The sequence below is a fragment of the Rhinatrema bivittatum genome, chromosome 7 (genome assembly GCF_901001135.1).
Source record: "Rhinatrema bivittatum chromosome 7, aRhiBiv1.1, whole genome shotgun sequence".
Lineage (NCBI taxonomy): Eukaryota > Metazoa > Chordata > Amphibia > Gymnophiona > Rhinatrematidae > Rhinatrema > Rhinatrema bivittatum.
Genome location: NC_042621.1, coordinates 150,933,730 through 150,954,671, shown reverse-complemented (window position 1 = coordinate 150,954,671; position 20,942 = coordinate 150,933,730). Strand labels below are relative to the sequence as shown.

Here is a 20,942-nt window from a genome sequence, read left to right as displayed (position 1 = left end):
GTTTAAAAATAGATAGGGAATTTAGATATAATTTCCATATTTGTTTCAAAGTAATGCAACCAATGCATTTCCCTAAAAGATATCTGAAGAGCTACGAGTAGAAATGCTCCTAGTCTAGCCAAGAAAATGTCACATCTGCAAACCCTGCATAGCAGAGGAAAACCTATGTCTATAACAGCAATCTAGATATTCAGTGAGTCCTGTGACTGGGGATGACCACACTAAGCTACACAGGAAAGATAGGATAGAGGGATGATTAGCAGCAATTTATATTTTAAAAAATAATTTTAACACAAATGATATACATGGAAAGGAGGAAATGTCTGGGTTATCTTGGAAAGGGGAGATAGCATTTCCATCTGTAGAGACCTGAGGCACAAGCAGAAGAGCTGGATAGGGATCTCATCAAAGAAAGAACATTGCAGTGAGGAGGGAGCAGGTGGTACTGATGGAAAATTTTAATCTGATTGATTTGACTGGAACATAACTGCATAATCAGATGTAGAGAGATCGTAAACAACCTTCAAGTCTCATGCAAACGGTAATGGAAACCGCTAGGGGCAGGGTTGCACAGAGCCTGGTATTTACAAATGGGAAAGTGTTTCTAATATCCAGATAGGTGAATACCAAAGTTTCTGTGATCTTCAGGTTTAATGTACGAGCATAGGCAGAGATGGGGCACACAAAAACATCAGTCTTGGACTTCAAGGCTGAAAACTTTGCTAAAATAGAGGCATAAGTTAAAGTACTGGCAGAGTGGAAAATTCTAGGGATGTGCTCTGTTTTATTTCATTAATTTATGCGCATAAACAAGAATGCAAATATGTACATGCTTAAAAAGTGCATGTTACATACTTAAGGAATGAAACAATACAATTGCAATGGAAAAAAAAAACAAGAAACCCCCCCCCCCACCCATTATTTCCTATACATGCCCCTAGAAACAGTGGGGGTAAACTAAAGAGAGCAATACTAAGAGATACATTTTTATGTTAAGAAATTACATAAAAGTAAGAAGAAAAGGCAAACAGTATAGTTTTCAAAGGAGGTGGCTGAAACCGGGTGAAAAGATTAGCATTCAAAAGATACAAGGGATTCCAGAAAGTGGAATATCTGGAAAAACTGGGAGAAGCAGGGAAGTTAGTCAGAACGGCAAAGGCAGGAGCAAAAGAAGAGACAGCCAAGGCAGTATAACAAGGAGAGGGGGAGAACAGACTTTTGCAGTTATGTCAATGAAAGGAGGAAGGGCAGAAGTGGAATCGTAAGGATGAAAGGAGGAATGTGCTGAGGTCGAGAACAAGGAAAAAATAGAAATGCTAAACAAAGACTCTTGCTCAGTATTTGCTGAAAAAAGTTTTGGAGATGGAAGAGCAATAGTTAGCAGGGATACAAGTGGCATTCAGGGCAATTCCAGGAGGGCCTAGCAAAGCAGAAAGTGGGCAATGGTAGGGGGCTGGATGGGATGAATTCTAGCATATGAAAGGAGCTGAGAGGCTCTGGCAGGTCCCACTGATTGATCGGTTTTCATTCACTCTGTGGAGACTGAAGTGGATCCACAAGACTGGAGAAGGACAAATATCATTCCTCTTCATAAAAATAGTAAGAGGAAATGTCCCCAGTTTCCTGCAACAGCTCTGGGACAGATTCTGTGGCAAGAGTTTGAAAACTCTGCAGCATCATCGCATACATGTGAATTGTTTGGCTATTAAAATAATGGAAATGTATGTTTCCTAATAAAAATAAGGTTCCTTGCTTGTGTCTCTCTATAATTTTATTTTATTCTACTGGGAGTTTTATGAGTGAGATAACTGTATAGGGGAGGAAAGGAGGAGGAGATCTCAGGGAGGGGGAATGTGGGCTGGGGATAGGGAAGGGGGGGATGAGGGAGGATGAGGAAGGATCATGGATAGGGAGAAGAGGAGGAGGAGGAGGAGGAAGGTGTGCCCCTCCCCCAGCACTTCTCCCTTTGCATATCCAAATCTTTTTCTCTACCTCTGGTTCTCACTCCCTCTCACCCCACCCCAGGCCTCTTTCTCTCCCCATCCTCATTGCCCTCTATCACATCTTCATATCCCAAGTGCCAATATACACACACAGACTTCCACTCACTCCCCATCCCTTCTTTCACCATCCCTGGTGGCTCATGGCAAGCTGCTACCTGAGGCAGAGGAGGAGGTGTGCCCCCTCCCCCAAAGGCATGGCACAGTTCAAATTACCGAGAGGGCTAAAGGATGGGGACAGGACTGGGGAGGGGGGGGGGGGGTTCCCCTTGGAGTTTTGCTGAGTACAAATCCCTTGGAGTCGGAGGGGGAGGGGGCAGGCAAGGGGGGCTGTGTTCTCAGAGGTGTGGGCAGACAAAGAATCAGTGATCATGTTTTTAGGCAGCTGGAAACCCTGCCACAGTCCCAGCAACCCTACCACCACCTGTTTCCTATCCTTGCCCAGCATCTTTCCCCTGGGGGAATGGGAAGATGGGTGAAGGGTGCACTCTGTCAGGACTTATAACCTTGCACCCCCACCCTACACACAATTAAAAAATGATCAGAGAGACTTTAGGGTGACAAGAATCTGATGATCTGAAGATAGCGAAGCAATGTGACAAGGAAGTGGCTAAGCCCATAAGAGATGCTGGGCTGCACTGAAAGAAGCATAAGCAGCACATAAAAGGAGATGATAATGCCACTGTACAGATCCTTGGTGAGACCTTGCATGGAATATTGTGTTCGGTTCTGGAAACCTCATCTCAAAAAGGATAAGGACGGAATGGAAGCGGTCCAGAGAGAGGCAGCCAAAATGGTGAGGCTTTTGTATGGAAAGCCATATAAGAAGGGACTAAAAGATCTTAATGTGTACAGTCTGGAAGAGAGAAGAGACAGAGGAGATATGATCAGATCTTCAAATACCAGAAAAGATTTAATGATGCACACAAAATCAATTTTTTTTTTCCAGTGGAAAGAAAGCTGTAAAACTAGGAGTCATGAAATGACACTCTAAGGGAGAAAACTCAGGAACAATGTCAGGAAATATTTCTTCATAGAAAGGGTGGCGGGTGCATGGGATGCCCTCCCATAAGATGTAGTGAAGACAAAAATGGTAATGGAATTCAAAAGAACATGGGACGAGCAGAGGATCACTGCTAGCTAGGGAATGGAAAAGAAGAAATGGGGTAACTTTACTACTAGAACTTTACATTTCTGCTTGGGGGTAGTCTGCATGGAGCGCAGTTGCTGCCTCTGAAAAAAACAAAAACAAAAAACTTGCTGGGCAGACTAGATGGACCATTTTGGTCTTTATTTGACATCGTTCACTTATGTTAGGAAGCCAGTATAAACAGAATAAAGGGACAGGAAAGAAAGCTTGCTCCTTAAGCCTAAGGGCAGTGCTCTTCATTGTCAGGCCCAGAAGCCAGTGGCAGCTCCCATTAACCTTGAGTGCAGCTCCCTGACCTTCCTCTTCTTTAGAGGCCTGTGACTAGTCTTGCCTCCGGAACAAGCGTTCCATTTTTTTCTGGCACTGCACAACCGAGTTTGAGCCATACCGTTCCCAAACTCCCAGACTATTCTCTATCTGCTCACCAAAAACCACACAGTGCTGAAGACAACAAAACAGCTGTTCTAGAAAGCAGAGCTATCAGCAAGCTTCTGGAGAAGGAGATATTGATATTAAATGGGTGGTAGAGGTAGTGTGTGTGTGTGTGTGTGTGTGTTCCCCCATGGCACCATCTACTTTGTCTGGCGATGGTCACATTGAAGTTTTCTTGCCACAGTGGCTCCTGCTTAAAAGATAGTGGCGTTCACTGAATAAACAAGCCCTTGAGAAAGGACATTATATGGTCCGAAACACAGTACTGTGTCGGGCATGAAGACTGCAATTGGCTAATAGCATTGCATTGAAAAAATCTGGGCATGAAGATCATGGTTGGTTGACAGCATCGCATTGAAGAAAAATACTTCCTGAAACAAGATAAGTTTTAGTTTTGAATTCAATCATGGACTAAAGTATTTATAAGTTCAAGAAATATAGAGACTGAAAATTGACATCATTATTTTAACTTTCACAGGTGTAGGATATTATAAGAAGCAACCAAAAAATTACCCAAAAATTGTTTCGGTTTGTGGACTGACCTATGATAAGGTAGAGTGACAAGGCTGTATATCACCACACAATGATGCCTATTATGATGGTCATTATTTATGCGTCGCTATAGATGTTCTGATCATGGTAAATTAGTTGTGTATAGAGTATTATATTATTGACCTACAATTCCCATCATACAAAGTGATCGTTCTGAGCGTCTATTATAGAGGATTAACAGAAAGCACAAACAATACCATAGACCAAGACTCATGATTCTCTGTAGAAAAATATGAGCAAGCTCTATAAAAACAGCTCAGTTTCAGGTCAGGGTGAATCTGGGTTGCAGTCTTTAGGGAAGAAAGGAAGTCCAAAAGGTTCAGGGAATACAGTCTATCACAGTGATGGCGAACTCCAGTCTTCGAGTGCCACAAACAGGACAAGTTTTAAGGATATCCAAAATGAATATACATGAGATAGATTTGCATACTATGGAGACATTGCATGCAAATCTCTCTCATGCATATTCATTGTGGATATCCTGAAAACCTGGCCTATCTGTGGCACTCGAGGACTGGAGTTCACCATCACTGGTCTATCATCTTCCTCCTCTTCTTCATCTTCGGAGGTGGGCATGGGTGTGAGGATGGCAAGAGAGACTGGTTCAGAGGAGGACATGGGGCATCCAGCGCTAGTAGTGACTGAATTATGGGAAGGTGTTCCGCGCCGTTTGCGGCGTAAGATTAAAAAGTGTAAGTTTGTTGATATTTTTAAACTGTTAGAAGGGATGAGAGGGGGAGGTAAAAAGGGTAAAAAGTTGAAGGAAAGGGTTCCTAGAAACATTAATAATTGGATACGATGTTTTTTGCGGTTTGCGAGTGTAGTGGGACATTTTGATCTGGCACAATACGGGGCCTTATTAGCTTACTGCGATAGTATTAATAGTTGCCTTGAAAGACTACGAAGGGTGAGCTTGGTTGAACTATGGCGAGAGGTTCAGGGATAAGATGGAGAACTATTTTATGTCTTGGGGCACACAGGACGTTAACCTGTGGATGACACAAATGACTAATAAGGTGATGCGGTCGGGCGATAAGCCTGGGGGATCTGGAGAGCAGGGTAGTTCTTTTCATGAGTCAGGGATGCAATGATAGACTGCAAGGGAGCAGGGTCTCAAATCTGGGAAGCCGGGACATTTCCAAGCAAGTTCAGAAGTGTTGGAGGTTCCCAGATTATAAATTCGGACACACGTGTGAATGTTGCTGAGGTGGAGCCCATTCAGCTTCTGTGGGAAAGGAGCGGAGAGTGGAGTTGCAGGGGGTAGCAAATAGGGATATGTTGTTTTGCAGGGCTTAACACCAGTTTGTTTAAATAGAATGTGGAGTTGGCTGGGGATTTATCCTAATAGGGCTGCAGCAGAGATTTTGCGGGAGGGTTTTGACAAGGATTTTTCAATTCCTTATCAAGGTCCTGGGTGTGGGGGCACGTAAGGTATGCTAGATCAGCTTCTCGCTCTCAGGGAGTTGTTAATGAGAAGTTGGCAGCAGAATTGACTTTGGGGTGGATTGCAGGTCCATTTGTGGTCCCACCTTTTGAGGTCATGCCTTTGACCCCCAGTAGCAGTGGTCCCCGAGAAGCAGCCTGGTTAGTTTAGGCTTATCTTGAATTTGTCTGCTCCTTTGGGCTTATCAGTAAATTAATTTGTTCCGAGGGATTGATAGTTATTTATTTATTTATTTATTTATTTATTTAAAGACTTTTATATACCAGTATTAGTGGGGACATCATACCGGTTTACATTTGACCAGCAGATAGAAATTACATGTTAACAGGGAGTTACAAATGGGAGGGGGAGTCACACAAGAGCAGAGTAGACAAGTAACTTAACAACTAGTGAACAAGGAGTCCTTGGTAGCAAGGAACAACGGGTTCCTTGTTTGGTTCAGTATGTGAGTTTTGATGAGGCAATGGAAAAAAGGCTGGGCAGGGTGCCCTTATGGCCAAAGCTGACGTTGAGTCAGCTTTCTGGTTGTTGCCTATGCATCCGGATTGTTTTCCTTTGTTGGGTTTTACTTTTCAGGGTCAATATTTTGTGGACTGTTACCTCCTGATGGATTGCATGGTGTCCTACGCACTGCGCTGTTCAAGATGTTTAGCTCATTCATGCACTGGGTGACAGTGCAGGTTACAGGGTGTGATTCCATTCTTCATTACTTGGATGATTTCTTGTTTGTGGGACCTGGGGATGGGGGCAAATGCTTTGAGTTGCTACAGGGTTTCATGGAAGTGGTAGGAGTGTTTGGTGTACTGTCAGCTCACAACAAAATGAAGGATCCAGTGGGTAAGCTTACCTTTTTGGGTATAGAACTGGATTCAGTGAATATAGTGCATCATTTGCCTTTGGAGAAGGTGGTCAGATTGAGGGAATAAGTGCAGTCAGTTCACGCTTCTTAGAAAGTCACGCTGCACCAAATGCAGTCTCTGAAATTTTCTCTTAACTTTGCATGCAGAGTCATTCCTATGGGTCGTACATTCATTTGTAGACTTTTGCTTGCTACTGCGGGAATTAAAATGGCTCATTTTATTAGGTGACAAAAAGGATAAAGAGTGAGTTGGGTGTTTGGGAGGAATTTTGAGTTCTTTCAATGGAATTTTGATCATGCAGAAGGAAAAGGTGTCTAGTAGACAGATGGAGCTATATTCCGATGTGGCATGTGTCTCGAGTTTCAGAGTGTACTGGAAGGGAGCTTGGTGTGCAGCATAGTGACCGGTACGTGGGCATCTTGTCTAAGAGGCAGAAGTGCTATTTTGAATTTCTCGGTTCAAGAGGGTGGTGGGGTGGTCCGGTACAGTATTCAGAAGTTATACAATATGTAATGGGGACTAGGGAGGCTGGGCTTTCTTTGGGTTCTGTTAGGGCCCGGATAGCCGGGGGCTAGTTTTGCAATCAAAAGAATGTTAGGTGGATGGGGGGCAAGGTTTCGGATGCCAGGCGTCCTATCCGGTAAGTGGAGTTAAGGGTTATTTTGGGAAGATTGCCGGCTGTGTGCTGGTCATATTATGGAGTCGTACTTTCAGGGTAGCTTTTTTGTTTGCCTTTTTTTTTGGGGGGGGGGGGGGAGAGGGTCTTTGAGAGTCAGGAAACTGGTGGCCGACTGAAAAAAATTGGGGAACTGTTTCTGGTTTAGCAATGGATAATGTTCAGATTCTTGAGGAAGGGGTTAATTTTTGCATTATAATATTAAAAGTTGATCAGTTGGTTAGGGAGCAGATAGTGTGGTTGGGAAGGGTGGGGGTCGAATTGGTTTGTCTGGTAAGGGTGGCACAGGATTTTGTTAGGTTGCGGCCTGCAGTGGGTGGCCCCTTTTTAGTGCATAAGGATAGGTCCCTTTTGACTCTTTCAGTTTGCAAGGGTGCTTTCATTGGTCATTTCAAGCCTGGGATGGGACCCTAAGGTTTACAAGACCCATTCTTTTCCCATTGGGGCAGCTACCACTGCTGTGGTGCAGGGTATGGGTGTCAAGGACATTAAGCTTATTGGGAGATGGAGGTTGGGGGCTTATGCAACTTATATTGGTTGAGGGCTGGGTATAGAGAGCCTGTCATTTCCGGCTTAGTGTTGACTCACATTGTTTTGCAATTTTGAGGGATATTTGGGGTTTAACACTGGTTTATGTTTTTTGCAGTCATGGGAGGGCATTATGCAATTCGGGTGTGCCTGGGTCATGGGTCACTCGTTTATACATTGAGCGTATCATAGGGCACAGTCCCGGTGTTATGACATACATTTGGGCTTGGAGGCAGAGAATCATTGGCTAATCTGGATGGCTCTCCGCAGAATGAAATGGGTGCAGTTACTTCTGATGATTTTCCATCAGTCAGTGCAGAGACGGCAGCCAGAGCTTCTGGTCATCCATTTGGGCGGTGACAATGTGGGTAAGGGGTCTTGCTGGGCCTTTATTATGGCAGCAAGAAAGGATTTAAGTTGTCGAATGAACCTTTTGAGGGGTACTAAATTTGGTTGGTCTCATTTTTTGGGCAAAATTTAGCGAGTCACCTCTATGGAAGTGAGGTGCTAAGGTTAATAAGCAGATTGGGGTGTGGTTGGTGGTGGGATGGTTGTTTGGGTTTGTTTCGATGTGATGGCATGCACTTATCAGATGTGGGGATGGACCTTTTTAACAACTCACTTCAGGAGGCTCTTCAATTGGCTTTCTTTTCCATTGTGTTGCAAGACTGGGGGGGGGGGGGGGGGGCGAGCCCGTGTAGCTGGGGGGGGGGGGACGGACTGCTACATGGGCTGTGCGATGGCAGTGAGGTCACTGCATGAGTTGCTGGGTCTCTATGGCTGGGATGTGCCTAGAGAGCTATGTTGCTAGCGGAGGTCCGCTGTTGGGCGGGGGAGGCATCAGCAGAGGTCAGCATGGCCATCTCTGGGGCATGGTGGTGGTCAGACAATAGCTGGCAATGAATGCTGGAGCTTTTGGGGATTGGGGGATATATTGTTTATGTTAGGTTTGGCTCGGATTTGTTGTGGCTTAATAAAATGCGGCCTTTGCTTAAACCCATTTTCTGTGTGACGTGTATTTTGTTAAAGGGAGCTAAGGCGAAATGCCACTCGAGTCCCGCTTGCTCACGTTAGTATGAGCTAGAATTACAAATATAAACAGTCATACAAAAGACATCACTAGTATGTACTAAAATAAGGTTATTTACTTAAAAATGATACATTAGACATAATCTGTGTACAGAACAAAGCAATTTATGGTAAACTTAATAAGGCACCTTTTAAACCAGATGCTGTACAAAATACATTTAGTGTTTTACATTTTCAAAGGATAGTCTACATTTCTGGCATACTGTATATACAAGAATGACAACTTGCTGCTCTTTTACCCTTCTGTTCTTTATCTATTTACAATTAGACTACATTACCTACAGTACAATGTTATTCTCTGTACACATTATGTTGGGTGACATTACAAAAGAGGAAAAAATAAAATTGATCCAGGCTCCAAATGAATAAACAAGGGGCAAAACAAGAGGCTAACATAATATTAGAGGGCAATTGTATGTTCAAGGGATTTACAGCCACTGCAGATTTGTAAGTATTCTTTATTTTCAGACTACTGAAGGAGGGCCACTATATTTTGAGTCTATTCTATATCAAGTGTGAATCACATTTTCTGAAAAAGTAAAATAGTGTTAAGCAATACAGTGCTCGAAAATTAGAAGACTGAATAGTTTGGATTTTTACCACAGAAATTATCAGAAAACACTTTAAGAGAATAATTTTCTCTGTAGAATTAGTTGGGTAAAGGTGGGGATCAAGCCAGTACTTACAACAATCAATAATTAAAACAAAACAAAGCGTCTGAATTATATTTCTGGAAGGCAATGCATTTTGAAGAGAAAATAAATGACATTTTGGAACATTTCTGCTATTTATCCAAGATCAGTGCCATAGACTGAAACAGATCAGGGAACTGCTGCTATCACTTCGCTATGTCTGCACTGCACCATCATAATGTATTGGGTCCTTCATTTTCAGTTTAAACCAATTTGAAATCATAACTTCCCAGAGTTTTGCAAAAGTGATAATCTGTTTAAGATGATAAAGAGCAGCCTGAGAGCTTCAGATGCAGTATCTCAAGGCCTCCAGCAAAGTCCTATTGAAGACACACAAGTTAGCTTTGCTTGAATGATCTCTTAAAATAAGAACATACTTGCATGCGGTTGGTGTATTTCACAACATATGCATGCATGATTAAAAATATCAGTTATCTTTGTGAGCATATGCATTTGTTTTAAAATTACCATCTCAGTTCCCAATCAAAGCTTTCCTCTAGCACACAAGTTCCCAATCTTTTTATGTTGTGGCACATGCAGCACTGGATTAACGACATGGCATTTCCTCCCCCTCCCCTCCTCCCAGCATCAACACTTTCCCTTCCCTCTCACTACTCCATGGCATCATCTTTCCTTCCTTTCCACCTTTGGCACCTCCACCATCCCCTGACATCAAAACCTTCCCTCTCCCCTACCATCCCTCTGATATCACTTTCCCTCTCTCCTACACCCCCCCCCCACTCCCATCCCCCCCTCCCCCATCAACATCACTATCCCTGCCATCACCAACTTTCCTGCTCCTCCCCCCCTTCCACCTTTCCTTGCATTATCGTCTTCCCTTCCCCATTCAGGATCATCTCCATCTGGAGAGAGGAATCTGGTGGGCAGCATTTCTTACTTGCTGCTTCTGCAGAGCCGTGCATCACTTCCATGCTATTCCAGCTTCAGTGGGAAGTTGCAAAGGAGGTGGCAGCAGCCACAGTTAAGGAGTGTTGCTTGCTAACTCCTGCTGGCAGGAGGTTAGGGACAAGGCAGGGCGGGTGTTGGGGGGGAGATAGTGGGAGGAAGACTTTGTTGCCCAGCTGGGATGGCACTCCTGTCTTTTCCCTGTAGGCAGCCAAAAATTCATGGCACATCTGAAGTTCCTCCTGCTGTGGCACACTAGTCAATAACCTATGCGCTTGCAGGATTCATGGGAAAATATTTGTGGCAATTAATCTTAAAAATCATCACATTTATAACAAATCAAAAAGTTTGAGAATAATATGCAAAAATGTGATATTCTTTCCACAACAGGTTAGGTTTCCAGCACTTTTCAACTCATGTAAAAATGGGCTGATTCAATTGGTCTGGCCTGGAGGACTATCTCCTATGAAAAATCTAAGAGGCTACAATCTTGAAGGAAGGTAGAGCATGGCTGGCACCTATTCCAACGAAAATTATCTTGATCCAATAAGGATAAGGTCATTCTCAACAGGGTAAAATTTGAAAAGTACTAAAAAATCCTCACATAAATATGGTTTACACTACCTTCCTTGTTTAAGCAATAGGCAGCTGGCAAACTTGGAATATTATACAACACAAAAAATACTGACTGTTTTTTAATGAGACAGTTTCGATGTCTGTTCTAGTCATAAATTCAACTGTCAGTAACATATGCAAACACACAATTGACAATTCAAGGAGATGAACTGAACATCCTGTTCATTCAGCAATAAAACATACATGATAAATATGTTTTTTCCCCTTACAAACTTAACTACCGTCATCTAGAGGTTTTGTTTTCACTTGATGGCTTCAAATGATACCTTCTACGTGATGAACTATTTTTCTTGCAATTTTCGTTTTACTTGCTACAGCAGAATCTGAGTCCTTGATCAGAGTGAAAATGAAATGCACAAGCTTTAACCTGATCTAATATGGAAATGGAAAAAAAAAACCAAAAAACCTTCATGGTGCATTTTCAGTTGGGTAGTTTAGGCTACAGGTTTAGAAAAAAAAAAAATTGCATTTTATAGATTACTGAAACCCAGCATTTTGCAGTAAATGACCAGAATCATTTCTTTATAAAATTGCTAAAACTTATCCTAGTTGTGAAACTCTTCTGAACCAGGAAAGGATTTCTTAGACGTTAACAGAGAGGCCAGAAAGGAATCGTTAACCGAGCTCATTCTCCAAGTGACGACTCAGACTAGACTAGAGGATGTGAATAAAGAGAAGAGGCATGGGGGAGGCTTGTGGGAATGACGGCTAATACCTGGATATTAATATCTTTATTCAATAAACATACACACGGTTAATGCAACTCCAACATTGCTCTATGCTTCAACGGCAAGAGGAAATGTGGAAAAAAGGATTTGCATACATATAAAAGCAGGGGAGTAGCTTGCTTGTTACGGCGGTTACTACCCCAAACCAAAAATGCCCGATACTTCACTTTCAATGCATATCCAGCATAGCTCTCTGCTTCAGTGGCAGGGGGAATGAAGAAAAGATGATTTATATTCAACTACCAACAAGGCCTGAATTACATAGTCTGGGTAAAACAAATAAGCATGGGTGTAGCTTGCTTGTTACGGCGGTTACTACACCGAATCAAGCCTGATACTTCACTTAGAATACATATCCAGCACAGCTCACTGCTTCAACAGCAGGGGGAATGAAGAAAAGAGGATTTCTATCCAAACAACCAACAAGGACTGAGTTGCACAGGCTGGGTAAACAAGAGTGGGAGAAGCTTGCTTATTACTGCGGTTACTACCCCAAATCAATTAGCTAGATACTTCACGTAGATGCAGCTCTAGCACTACTATCTACGATGGCGGGGGGTGGAAGGGAAATAGAACCAAAAAAGTTATTTAAAGGGACAAGAATAACAGAAAAGTATGAAAAAAAAGTTTGAAAGCTTGCTGGGCAGACTGGATGGACCATTTGATCTTCTGCCGTCATTTCTATGTTAGATACACCTTTCCCCATGAAATGTACATCATATGCAGGGAGGCCTCCAACATGACTGGCATACATGCCCTTTGCCTTAATGATGCCAATGAAAAGAAAACCTTTAAGATGCTCTTAAGAGCCGCACTGGTTATTACTGTAAAGCATATGCTAAAACCCATCAGATAAAATCTGGGTCAGAATTGTAACTTTGGAAGGCCTGTCTGTAAAGGAGAACTAACTGTAAATTATCACCTGTGAAAAGTAATTTTTTTGTATGTTAACACTGTACACTTCAATCTCTATAGTAATTTTTCTTTATTGAACAGACAGAAGCCACCTGCACAAATAAAAATATTAAGGGAAATTTATGAAATGTATTACTCTTTCAGTTATCACCAGCATATTTTCCACAGCTTTCTTGAAGGTTTTTTTTTTTTTGTTTTGCTCTGAAAAGTGGAGAGAAAAGGAGGAGAAAAAAAGTCCTCTGTCACATTAAGAAAGCTGTAATATGCAGGCATTTTTTGTGATCAGCTTTTTCGCTCATCTATACATATATATGTGAGTGTCCAGGATTTGATATTTGCATAGTTAAATCCATTGTGTGTGTCACTGGAGTCCATAAATGTGACTGCATTTTCACAAAAAATAAAATAAAAAGTTCACTGCTCATAATCTGCTATAGCTGCAAATTACGACCCTTCATTCTCAAGTGTTAGTGGTATGCTAAGTTGTCAAAAAGTAGCTGTTAAACCTCACAACCACCCCCCCCCCCAAAAAAAAATAAAACCAACCAAAAAACCTGCCTCTAAGAAACAGGATGAAACTTTTTCTTAATTTAAGGCTTCCTGGGAGTCTATAGTAGAGGTAAAATCCTAACAGGTAGCTTTTAAAAGCGTTGCTTGCCCAAAAACAGCCCCATACATGCGTATCTGGGCCACGCGCAAGCAACACAGATTTTAAGAAGATGGGAAGTATGCGTGTGTCGAGAATAAGGAGGCTGGAAAAGGGTGGTGTATGGAAGTTCCAGGGTGGGGCCAAGGTGTTCACGTGTAACCCCTATATATCTCCCACTGTAGGAGGGGCACTTTCAGCTCAGGGTGGATTTGGTCTCCCTAGGGCACAAGTGTCTGTAGACCCTTGTAACACTGACTCCCTCCAAACCCACCCTGACTTGAAAGTACCCCTCTTACAGTGGGAGATATATAGAGTGTCAGATTGTCTAACAGAGGCTTTTCTCTCTCCCATCCCCCCAAATATGGTCACTTATGCATGTAAACACTACGCACACACATACAGCAGGGATATTTTAAATGAAACGCATGTACTTGCATGCACGATATAAAATTAGGCATATTTCTGCTCGCATGCCAATACATGTGTTTATGGGTACATGCGCGCTCCTTTTAAAATGTACCTGTAAGTTAGTAGCTGACCACCCCTTTCTTAAACAATGGAAGGGGATATAACTTCAGAATTAAGTAGCCACAAGAAGACAGAAGAAATCATTTCAGTAGCCCTATCAACTATATGTGCTATTTTTCCAGTTGCTGTTTGCTGTTATTTGTACAGTAAAGGCTCCATTATTCTGCTCTCAATCATTCAGAAAGCTGAAATGGCATCTAGCAACGTGACTTCCACTTCCTCTTCCTGTGCGACTGCAAGGGCTCAGGGACATCAGGATGGGGAGCGAGCACATCCCTGCTCCTTCCCAGAGCCACAAAACGCTGAGTGCTGGGTGAAGTAAGATCGCCAAGGAGGTTTAAACAGAAGAGAGCGAGCATTAGGGAGTGGAAGAACACTCTCAGATAACAGCATGGACTATTCCCCATGCATGCTGGGTATTGGGGCTTTTGCTGTAGAATGAAACTGCTGCTATTGCTTCTAATTCACCTCCACAGTTCTGCTTTCCATGTTTTAACTGAGAAGTGGTAGCTGGTTTGCTGATATTTCTTTCCAAATCTTCCTACTTAAGAGTAGATTCTTTTCTCCTTTAAATGTCATGGGCCTAAGCCAAAAACCAAAGTTAAAGTTTGAGCGAATAGCTCACACCTAGACAAAGCTGTTGAATCTATATTGGCACTTTGAAAAAAAAACAAAACAAAAACGTTCATAGTAATCAGAAAATAGGGTTGGATGCACATTTTTCCAACCATGGAGCCAGGGTAAAATCCTAGCAAAACAGTGCCAGAACTCTACAAACACCCACAGGGTAGTATGCAAATTTCAACAGAATACATCTCCCAGTAATAATGTTTTATTTTATAATTTTAAATAAAAAATATACAAATAACTTTGGTTTTTATAAAGCTTGCATTTGTCTCCAGAAGCAACCAAATTATAAGAATTGTATTTGGCTTTTGAGACACCCTACCCATCCGAAATCAGCAGCAAAACAGTTGTATCAAACTAATTCATCATAGAGGTAACATTCTGGCAGGGAAAGCTAAAAGAGCACAAATAGTATGAAGCCAAACCTTTGCATCTGCATTCCAGTAGGAATGCCAATCTGAAATCAGGGGTATCCTGATGTGATTATTATCTGCCACCTGCCCGGGATCTGCCTCACTTCAAGACCTGAATGAAGCACTGAAATTCAAAAACACCAAATCTTTGTTTTCTGGTATTCTACAGGAATCAATGTTTTTCTTTTCAACCTACTCGTCAGTTGCTGAATGCAGCACTCTCAAGTGATTAACATGATCCAGTCAAGCTGGAAAGACTGGCCAAGGTGGTAGTGATGCCAGTGGCATATAACACACTTTGTTAAGGTCCCTCAACTCCCAGTTACCCCCTGAACTCTGATGACACCATCTTTCCAACCCTGTCTCTCTCACTTCCTATATACACAGCTGCTGGAGACTCTCTGTGCATCCGATTGCATGAGGGGTTCACTGTGCCGATGAGTGATACAACAGAAATAACGAAGGATGTGAATTATATGAAAACATGGGTCCCACAATGGGATGCTAGGAAGGAAATTCTGTGGGTCATGGATGCAGGCCCCATTACTGCATGGTACATAATGTGTGATAGATAAATGTATTTATCCCTTCTCATTTAGAAAATAAGATAAGCTTTCATGATTTATGCTTCTTTTTCATTTTGTCAAGTGTGTTTTGGGTGGAGTTTAGATCATGGAATTGTATCTATGGCTATTTAGGTTAATTATACCTTTTCTTGTTAATTTAATTTCTTGCCCTTTCTCCGAATATGGGGGATGAAACGCAATCTAACAATATGGATTTTTATGGAATTTTTTTTTGATGAGTTTCTATGCTATGATTGTTGTTTTCTTAAGATTTACTTTGTAAATCTTAAAATACTATATTAGATTAAAAATGTTTAAAACAATTATTTAAAATAAAAAAAATAAATTGAAGCTCACTGGAAACACAAGCAGGGCTAAATTTAAAATGGAGGTGCCCAAAAGAAATTGCGTTGTGGGCGGGGGGAGGATCCTTGCAATACTCAGAGGATTGGAAGGAGGGATTGTTCCCATTCTCCAAAGATCATCGGAGGTTCGGAGACACCAAACTCTGCCCCCCCCCTTCCCCATCGCCCGAGCCCAGATCATTCCCCCTCTTCAGGCATCCCCCCCTCCCCCATCATGTAGGACAGTGCTGATCCTGAAAGCAACTCCAGCAAGAAAACTCATAACAGGGCCTGTGAGCCCTCATGCACTGACAGGCCCTGCCCCCTTTCTCCTGCACAGGCTTCCTGTTACCCCCGCAAACCCACGTGAAGAGGAGGGCACCACAGCTACTGTCAGCACATGACAGCTTGCGGATCCCTGTGCTGAATTTTCTCCCTGGAGATGCTGCTGCAGGGCCAGTGCCACTCTACAGGTCAAGCAGTGGCTGGCCTGGATGGCAGGAGTGTTCTGGCACCTATGAAAATTTGCCACTTTTGCCTAAACCTAGGTCTGAACACAAGCGCACATTTTTTCCCCAACAATTGTATAAATAAGCATCAACTCCACCCTGCTAATGTGAAAGTTTTTGTGTCTTTGCAAAACTGGAAAGAATGACATTCCTAAAAGTTTAGGCCTTAGAAACAGACTGGGTTTTTGATAATGGAAGAAAAATGTTTTGTTCCAATTGAATCCCTTACCTTTGTCTAACTGCAGTATGACAGAATTTACCAGTAGTTGCTGCGCTGGAAATAAATATCATTTATACGACAGGCATCCCACGAATGGCTCAGCAAGATAGGGAGAAACATGAAATAATGCTTGAAAAATGCACAATTGCAAAAATGCCGAGAGACTGAGGTCGCTATAGAATAGTTTGCGTTTTTGTTAAATAAAAACTCTATACAACATGATAGAAAATAAAAATACTGCAATTGACCCTTTCCTACCTATGGAATATAAACCTAATTTTTTTTTTTTTCAAATTAGGCTACAGCATATTGTCTGAGCTGCTCACTTTTGTACTGCAATAAAATATACAGGTTGAATTGGCTGCTTCTTTTCCTAGGGGAAAAAACTTAATGCAACATATGCACAATAGCCAAAGCGGTTTAGAAAATGAATTCCTAGTTTACAGTTTGTTAATTTAGATAATACTCTGGAAATTTAAGAAATAAATCACTTCTGACACTTCAGTCCTGTACCATAAGTGGTGTTATGTTTCATCAGTCCTTTTCTACCCCTGCCGCCTTAGTCATGGACCACAGCTGGTGTATGTTTCATTGGTATAGTTGGGTAGGGCCAAAATTGACAACATCCCACTGAAAGCTGTTTGGCTGGCCAAGGTTCCCTTAAATTTTTAAAAGGCTGCGTGTGCAAACATTGTTTTTGTGTGCAACTTTTTATAAGCCAAGTTCAAATTTCTGCACTACGAGCCAGTATAGTACAAATATTGGGATTTCATGTGCGTGCTATGTTTTGTTGAGAGCATGCGCACAGCTTAAAGGGAGCAGAGCTTGTCTGTTCCTCTGAGTATACCTTCTACATCATTTGTTTGGGGAGGGGAGAGAAGAGATGTACGCATATTACCTGAACGGAAGGCTGGAGTTGGTAAATCAAACTGGCGCTTCCCGACCTTTTTCAAGCCCAAGGAAAATCAATATTAACAAAAATGTTGTGTGGCACTCCAACCTCCATGGATTAAGAAGTGCAGACACGAAGAGGGGCCCCACACCTGCCACAAGAAGAGCCACAGAAGCACTGCAAGCCCCCGGCAATCTTTCTTCCACATTTAAAACAAAGGATGAGAGGGGTAGGAGACACACATGAACTCATCACGGTGGACCAGCTCTCTCTACATACAAAAGTGCAAGAGAAGGGAGAAGTTGGGGAGGTGCTCGAAGCTGGCTTGGTTAGTTGCCTTGGCTGCTGCATGTGGCTGCCAGGGCTCCTCCGCCACTGCCTAAAAATCAGAATGCGTCACACATCCAGTGCTCAGTGCCATGCTGTCCCCCCGTCTTACCCAGCCTGGGGATAAGACAGAGGTTGGAAGGGCTCAAAGGAAGCAGCTCAGGAGGGGGAAGATAGGGAGATTTAAAATGTGTGTGCTGTACAAAGCAAGGTCTAGCCATCCATATGCTGACCATTAACTAAGACTCCGGTGCTTATGTTGGAGCTAGGAACAAGAGGCATGCCTGATGGCACCTGTTCTCAGAAAGGAGTTCCTACACATTTAAGAGCTAACCACTGATGTCTGCTGTTGCCTCAAGGTGCTGAGAGTAGAGGGCCAGGTGCTGGCCTGGATCTATCAGGCAATGGTGACTTCTCCATGCCACACCTGATCAGGTCTGAAGGCACACTGGTTGGGAAACACCAAAATTAAACCACATTACAGACGAGATTCAATTTCCCTTTTTGAAGTTCTCTACAACATGCAAAACGGTAAACAGCAATAGGCACTTAAAATGTTACCAAATCCTTGCTTACAATGCTCAAACTTTTCAAAGGTTTTCTTTTCCTAGACATCTTGAGACTCATGGGGTGGGGGGGGGTGGGGGGGGGGAGGGAGAAAAACTTTAAATCAAATTATCATTTTTGTAATTTGCCTCCCCAGAGTTGATAAAATAGGAATATAAAAATCACTGCCTGTTTTGTTTACAGCCATGATACTACAATAAAATATATGCAAATTGCAGTAACAAGACCAGCCCAACCTGCAGAGTCTGCTTTTGTGATGCAACCTGCAGCAACCGAACAGCAGTCTCTCTCTGTGGCTGCACCAGGGCTGTGAACAAGCCTTAGGCACTGCAGCAACATTCAGCCTTTCCCTAAATCGTTTAGCTTTTCCAATGCAGATGATTTTAAAATAAAAGCACTAAAAGAGAGGCCACACTATTTATGTTTCTGAGATTTTTTATAATTCCCATCCTAGGCCCGGAGAGTTAAAGGGAATATGGACCTTCTAAAGGAGTCCTAAGAGCTTCACAATCTCCACAGATACATCTGCACACCGCCAGGGAAAGGAAGGAAACTGGATTCTCTCATAACAAACCAAGTGATTTGAAAGAAATATTGTAACTGCTGAAAGGGGAAGCAATTAACATTTTAAGAACTTTCTGGGTGCAGTCATTAATGATTTCTCATTTGGGATAATGGCAACAGAAGAATCCTGGCACAAGTAAAACCAGCACAATTATGATGGTAGAAGGAAGTGTCCAAACCAAGATGCAGCTCAAGCAGCTCCAAACTTGCACGCTTGTTGCAATAAAGGACTTTGTAGCACTTGGCCACTTCTGCGATTTCCTCAGGCACAAAACGAAACAAAAAACAGAAAAGCTTAAATCCTCCAGCTCGGTAGTTGAATTTGCTTAGCTTTTTAAGGCTTTCACAGAAAGCATTATAATCTGGACATGCAACTCAATACCCAGAGCTCACTGGAGTCTCACTGTGAAGTGAGAGTGTTTTGATGCATGAAACAAAACAAAAAAAGGCATTGAGAACAAAAACAACAAAATCAAGGCTGTCCATGTAGTGTACAGAGGCTCCCATAAAAAGATCTGAAGTGTCATATTCTACAAAGTACTAACAGAGTTCGTAGTAGCAGCCTGTAAAGTGTAGTGAGGAACTTGTAGGGGAGTCTCAGCTACTTCCTTCTCGTAATTAGATTCCTCCCCTTTTCTTGGGTGGAACAAGTCCAGGAGTCCCACTGAGCTCCCCCAGAGCTACTCTGTCAGATCTTTACATCCTGAGATTCCACCATCTTGGCAAGGGTCTTCTTGATCCTCAATGCCGTGAGCCTCGATGCTGGATTATGAGCCCAGCATTCTGACATTAGCTTCAATATTGCTCTCAAACACTGAAAAAAGAAGATGTGGGAATTTAGTACTGGACATTTAAATAAAAAAAAGAAAAATATAACAAAGCCTCCTCGAAACATTGAGACTATATCAGCTGCATTTATGCTCTTTACCTAATTTTCCAGGGTCCCCCAGTCCTCTATTTCTGGTCATGCCTATACGAGCTATTCTGGCAATATGTCTGATGTACTGACATCTCCAGAGAACACAAAGAGCAAGGACTGCACTTAAACAAATCAATATGCAACACAATAGTGCAGACAAATGTCATAGTTCAAATCAAATTCACAAATGGGTATTTATTTTTTCTAATTTTTTGAACAGCAACTCCACTGGATTAGAACATCACAAATTCAAGGGGGTCTCCCGACACGGACCCGTGTTTCGCCGAGGCTGCGTCGGGAGGGACATGAAGCTCAATAAACAATCTGAAATAAAGTACATACAGATCAGGACTGTATCCAGCAATGGACTTACATGCCAACCAATATCAAACATAGTGTAATTGAAATAGCAACATACCTTAGTACATGGAATTCATACCTGGCAGGGAGTGCTGCGAAACTTGAAACAAGGAGACCTTTAAAAACAACAGAAAAGGCGCAAAAAGGGTTGACCAATTGTGAAGTTATAAGTAACCAATCAGAACACTCCTGACCCCAAAGCGCCAATCACAGTCAAATGAACAGGTGCCATTCAAGTTCTTTATTAAGACCCTTCGTGTTACAGTGTCTAAAATATGTATCCATCTTTGTTCCTTGCGTCCTAAGTATTCAGAATAGTCCCCCGTCATGTCCCCGTGAAGGGCGAGTGACTACTTCTAAAACAAAAAAGAAAAGATCAGAGATGGTATCTGAGAATTGTGCCCAGTGCTCGACTAAAGGAGCATTTTCCCGAGAATTTCTAATGTTCGAGCAATGTTCTATGATGCGAGTTTTTACCATCCTAGTTGTTTTTCCCACGTATAGCACTGGGCATGGGCATTTAATAGCGTACACTACCCCTTGTGAGATGCAGTCCGAAAAAGTTTTCAAATTAAAGATTCTCCTCTGTAAGGGGATCTTCAAAAGAGGACAACGTGTCAGTGAGAGGGCACATAGTACAGTGTCCTCAGGGTTTATATAAACTGCTCATGTTTAACTGGGTACTTGTGCAAATGAATTCCGTATGTACCAATCTATCCCTCAGATTTCTTCCCCTTTGATATGTAAATCTCAACGGACCTTGGAACGTATTCTGTAAAGCTAAAGCATTCCAATGCTTCCGGACAATGTTGGTGACTGCCCCTTACAGAGGAGAATCTTTAATTTGAA

The 20,942-nt window shown here is 42.4% G+C and overlaps 1 protein-coding gene across 1 annotated transcript in view; it reads right to left on the bottom strand.

Moving 5' to 3' along the window:
* Nucleotides 1-12,722: 12,722 nt before the first annotated feature.
* BMPR1A (bone morphogenetic protein receptor type 1A) overlaps nt 12,723-20,942 on the bottom strand; it is a 293,674-nt gene continuing 285,454 nt past the window's right edge. Inside the window, exon 13 of the mRNA XM_029609335.1 lies at nt 12,723-19,628. Within this exon, the coding sequence (XP_029465195.1) occupies nt 19,503-19,628 (126 nt within the window). The 3' untranslated portion in view covers nt 12,723-19,502. The remainder of the gene's footprint in view (nt 19,629-20,942) is intronic.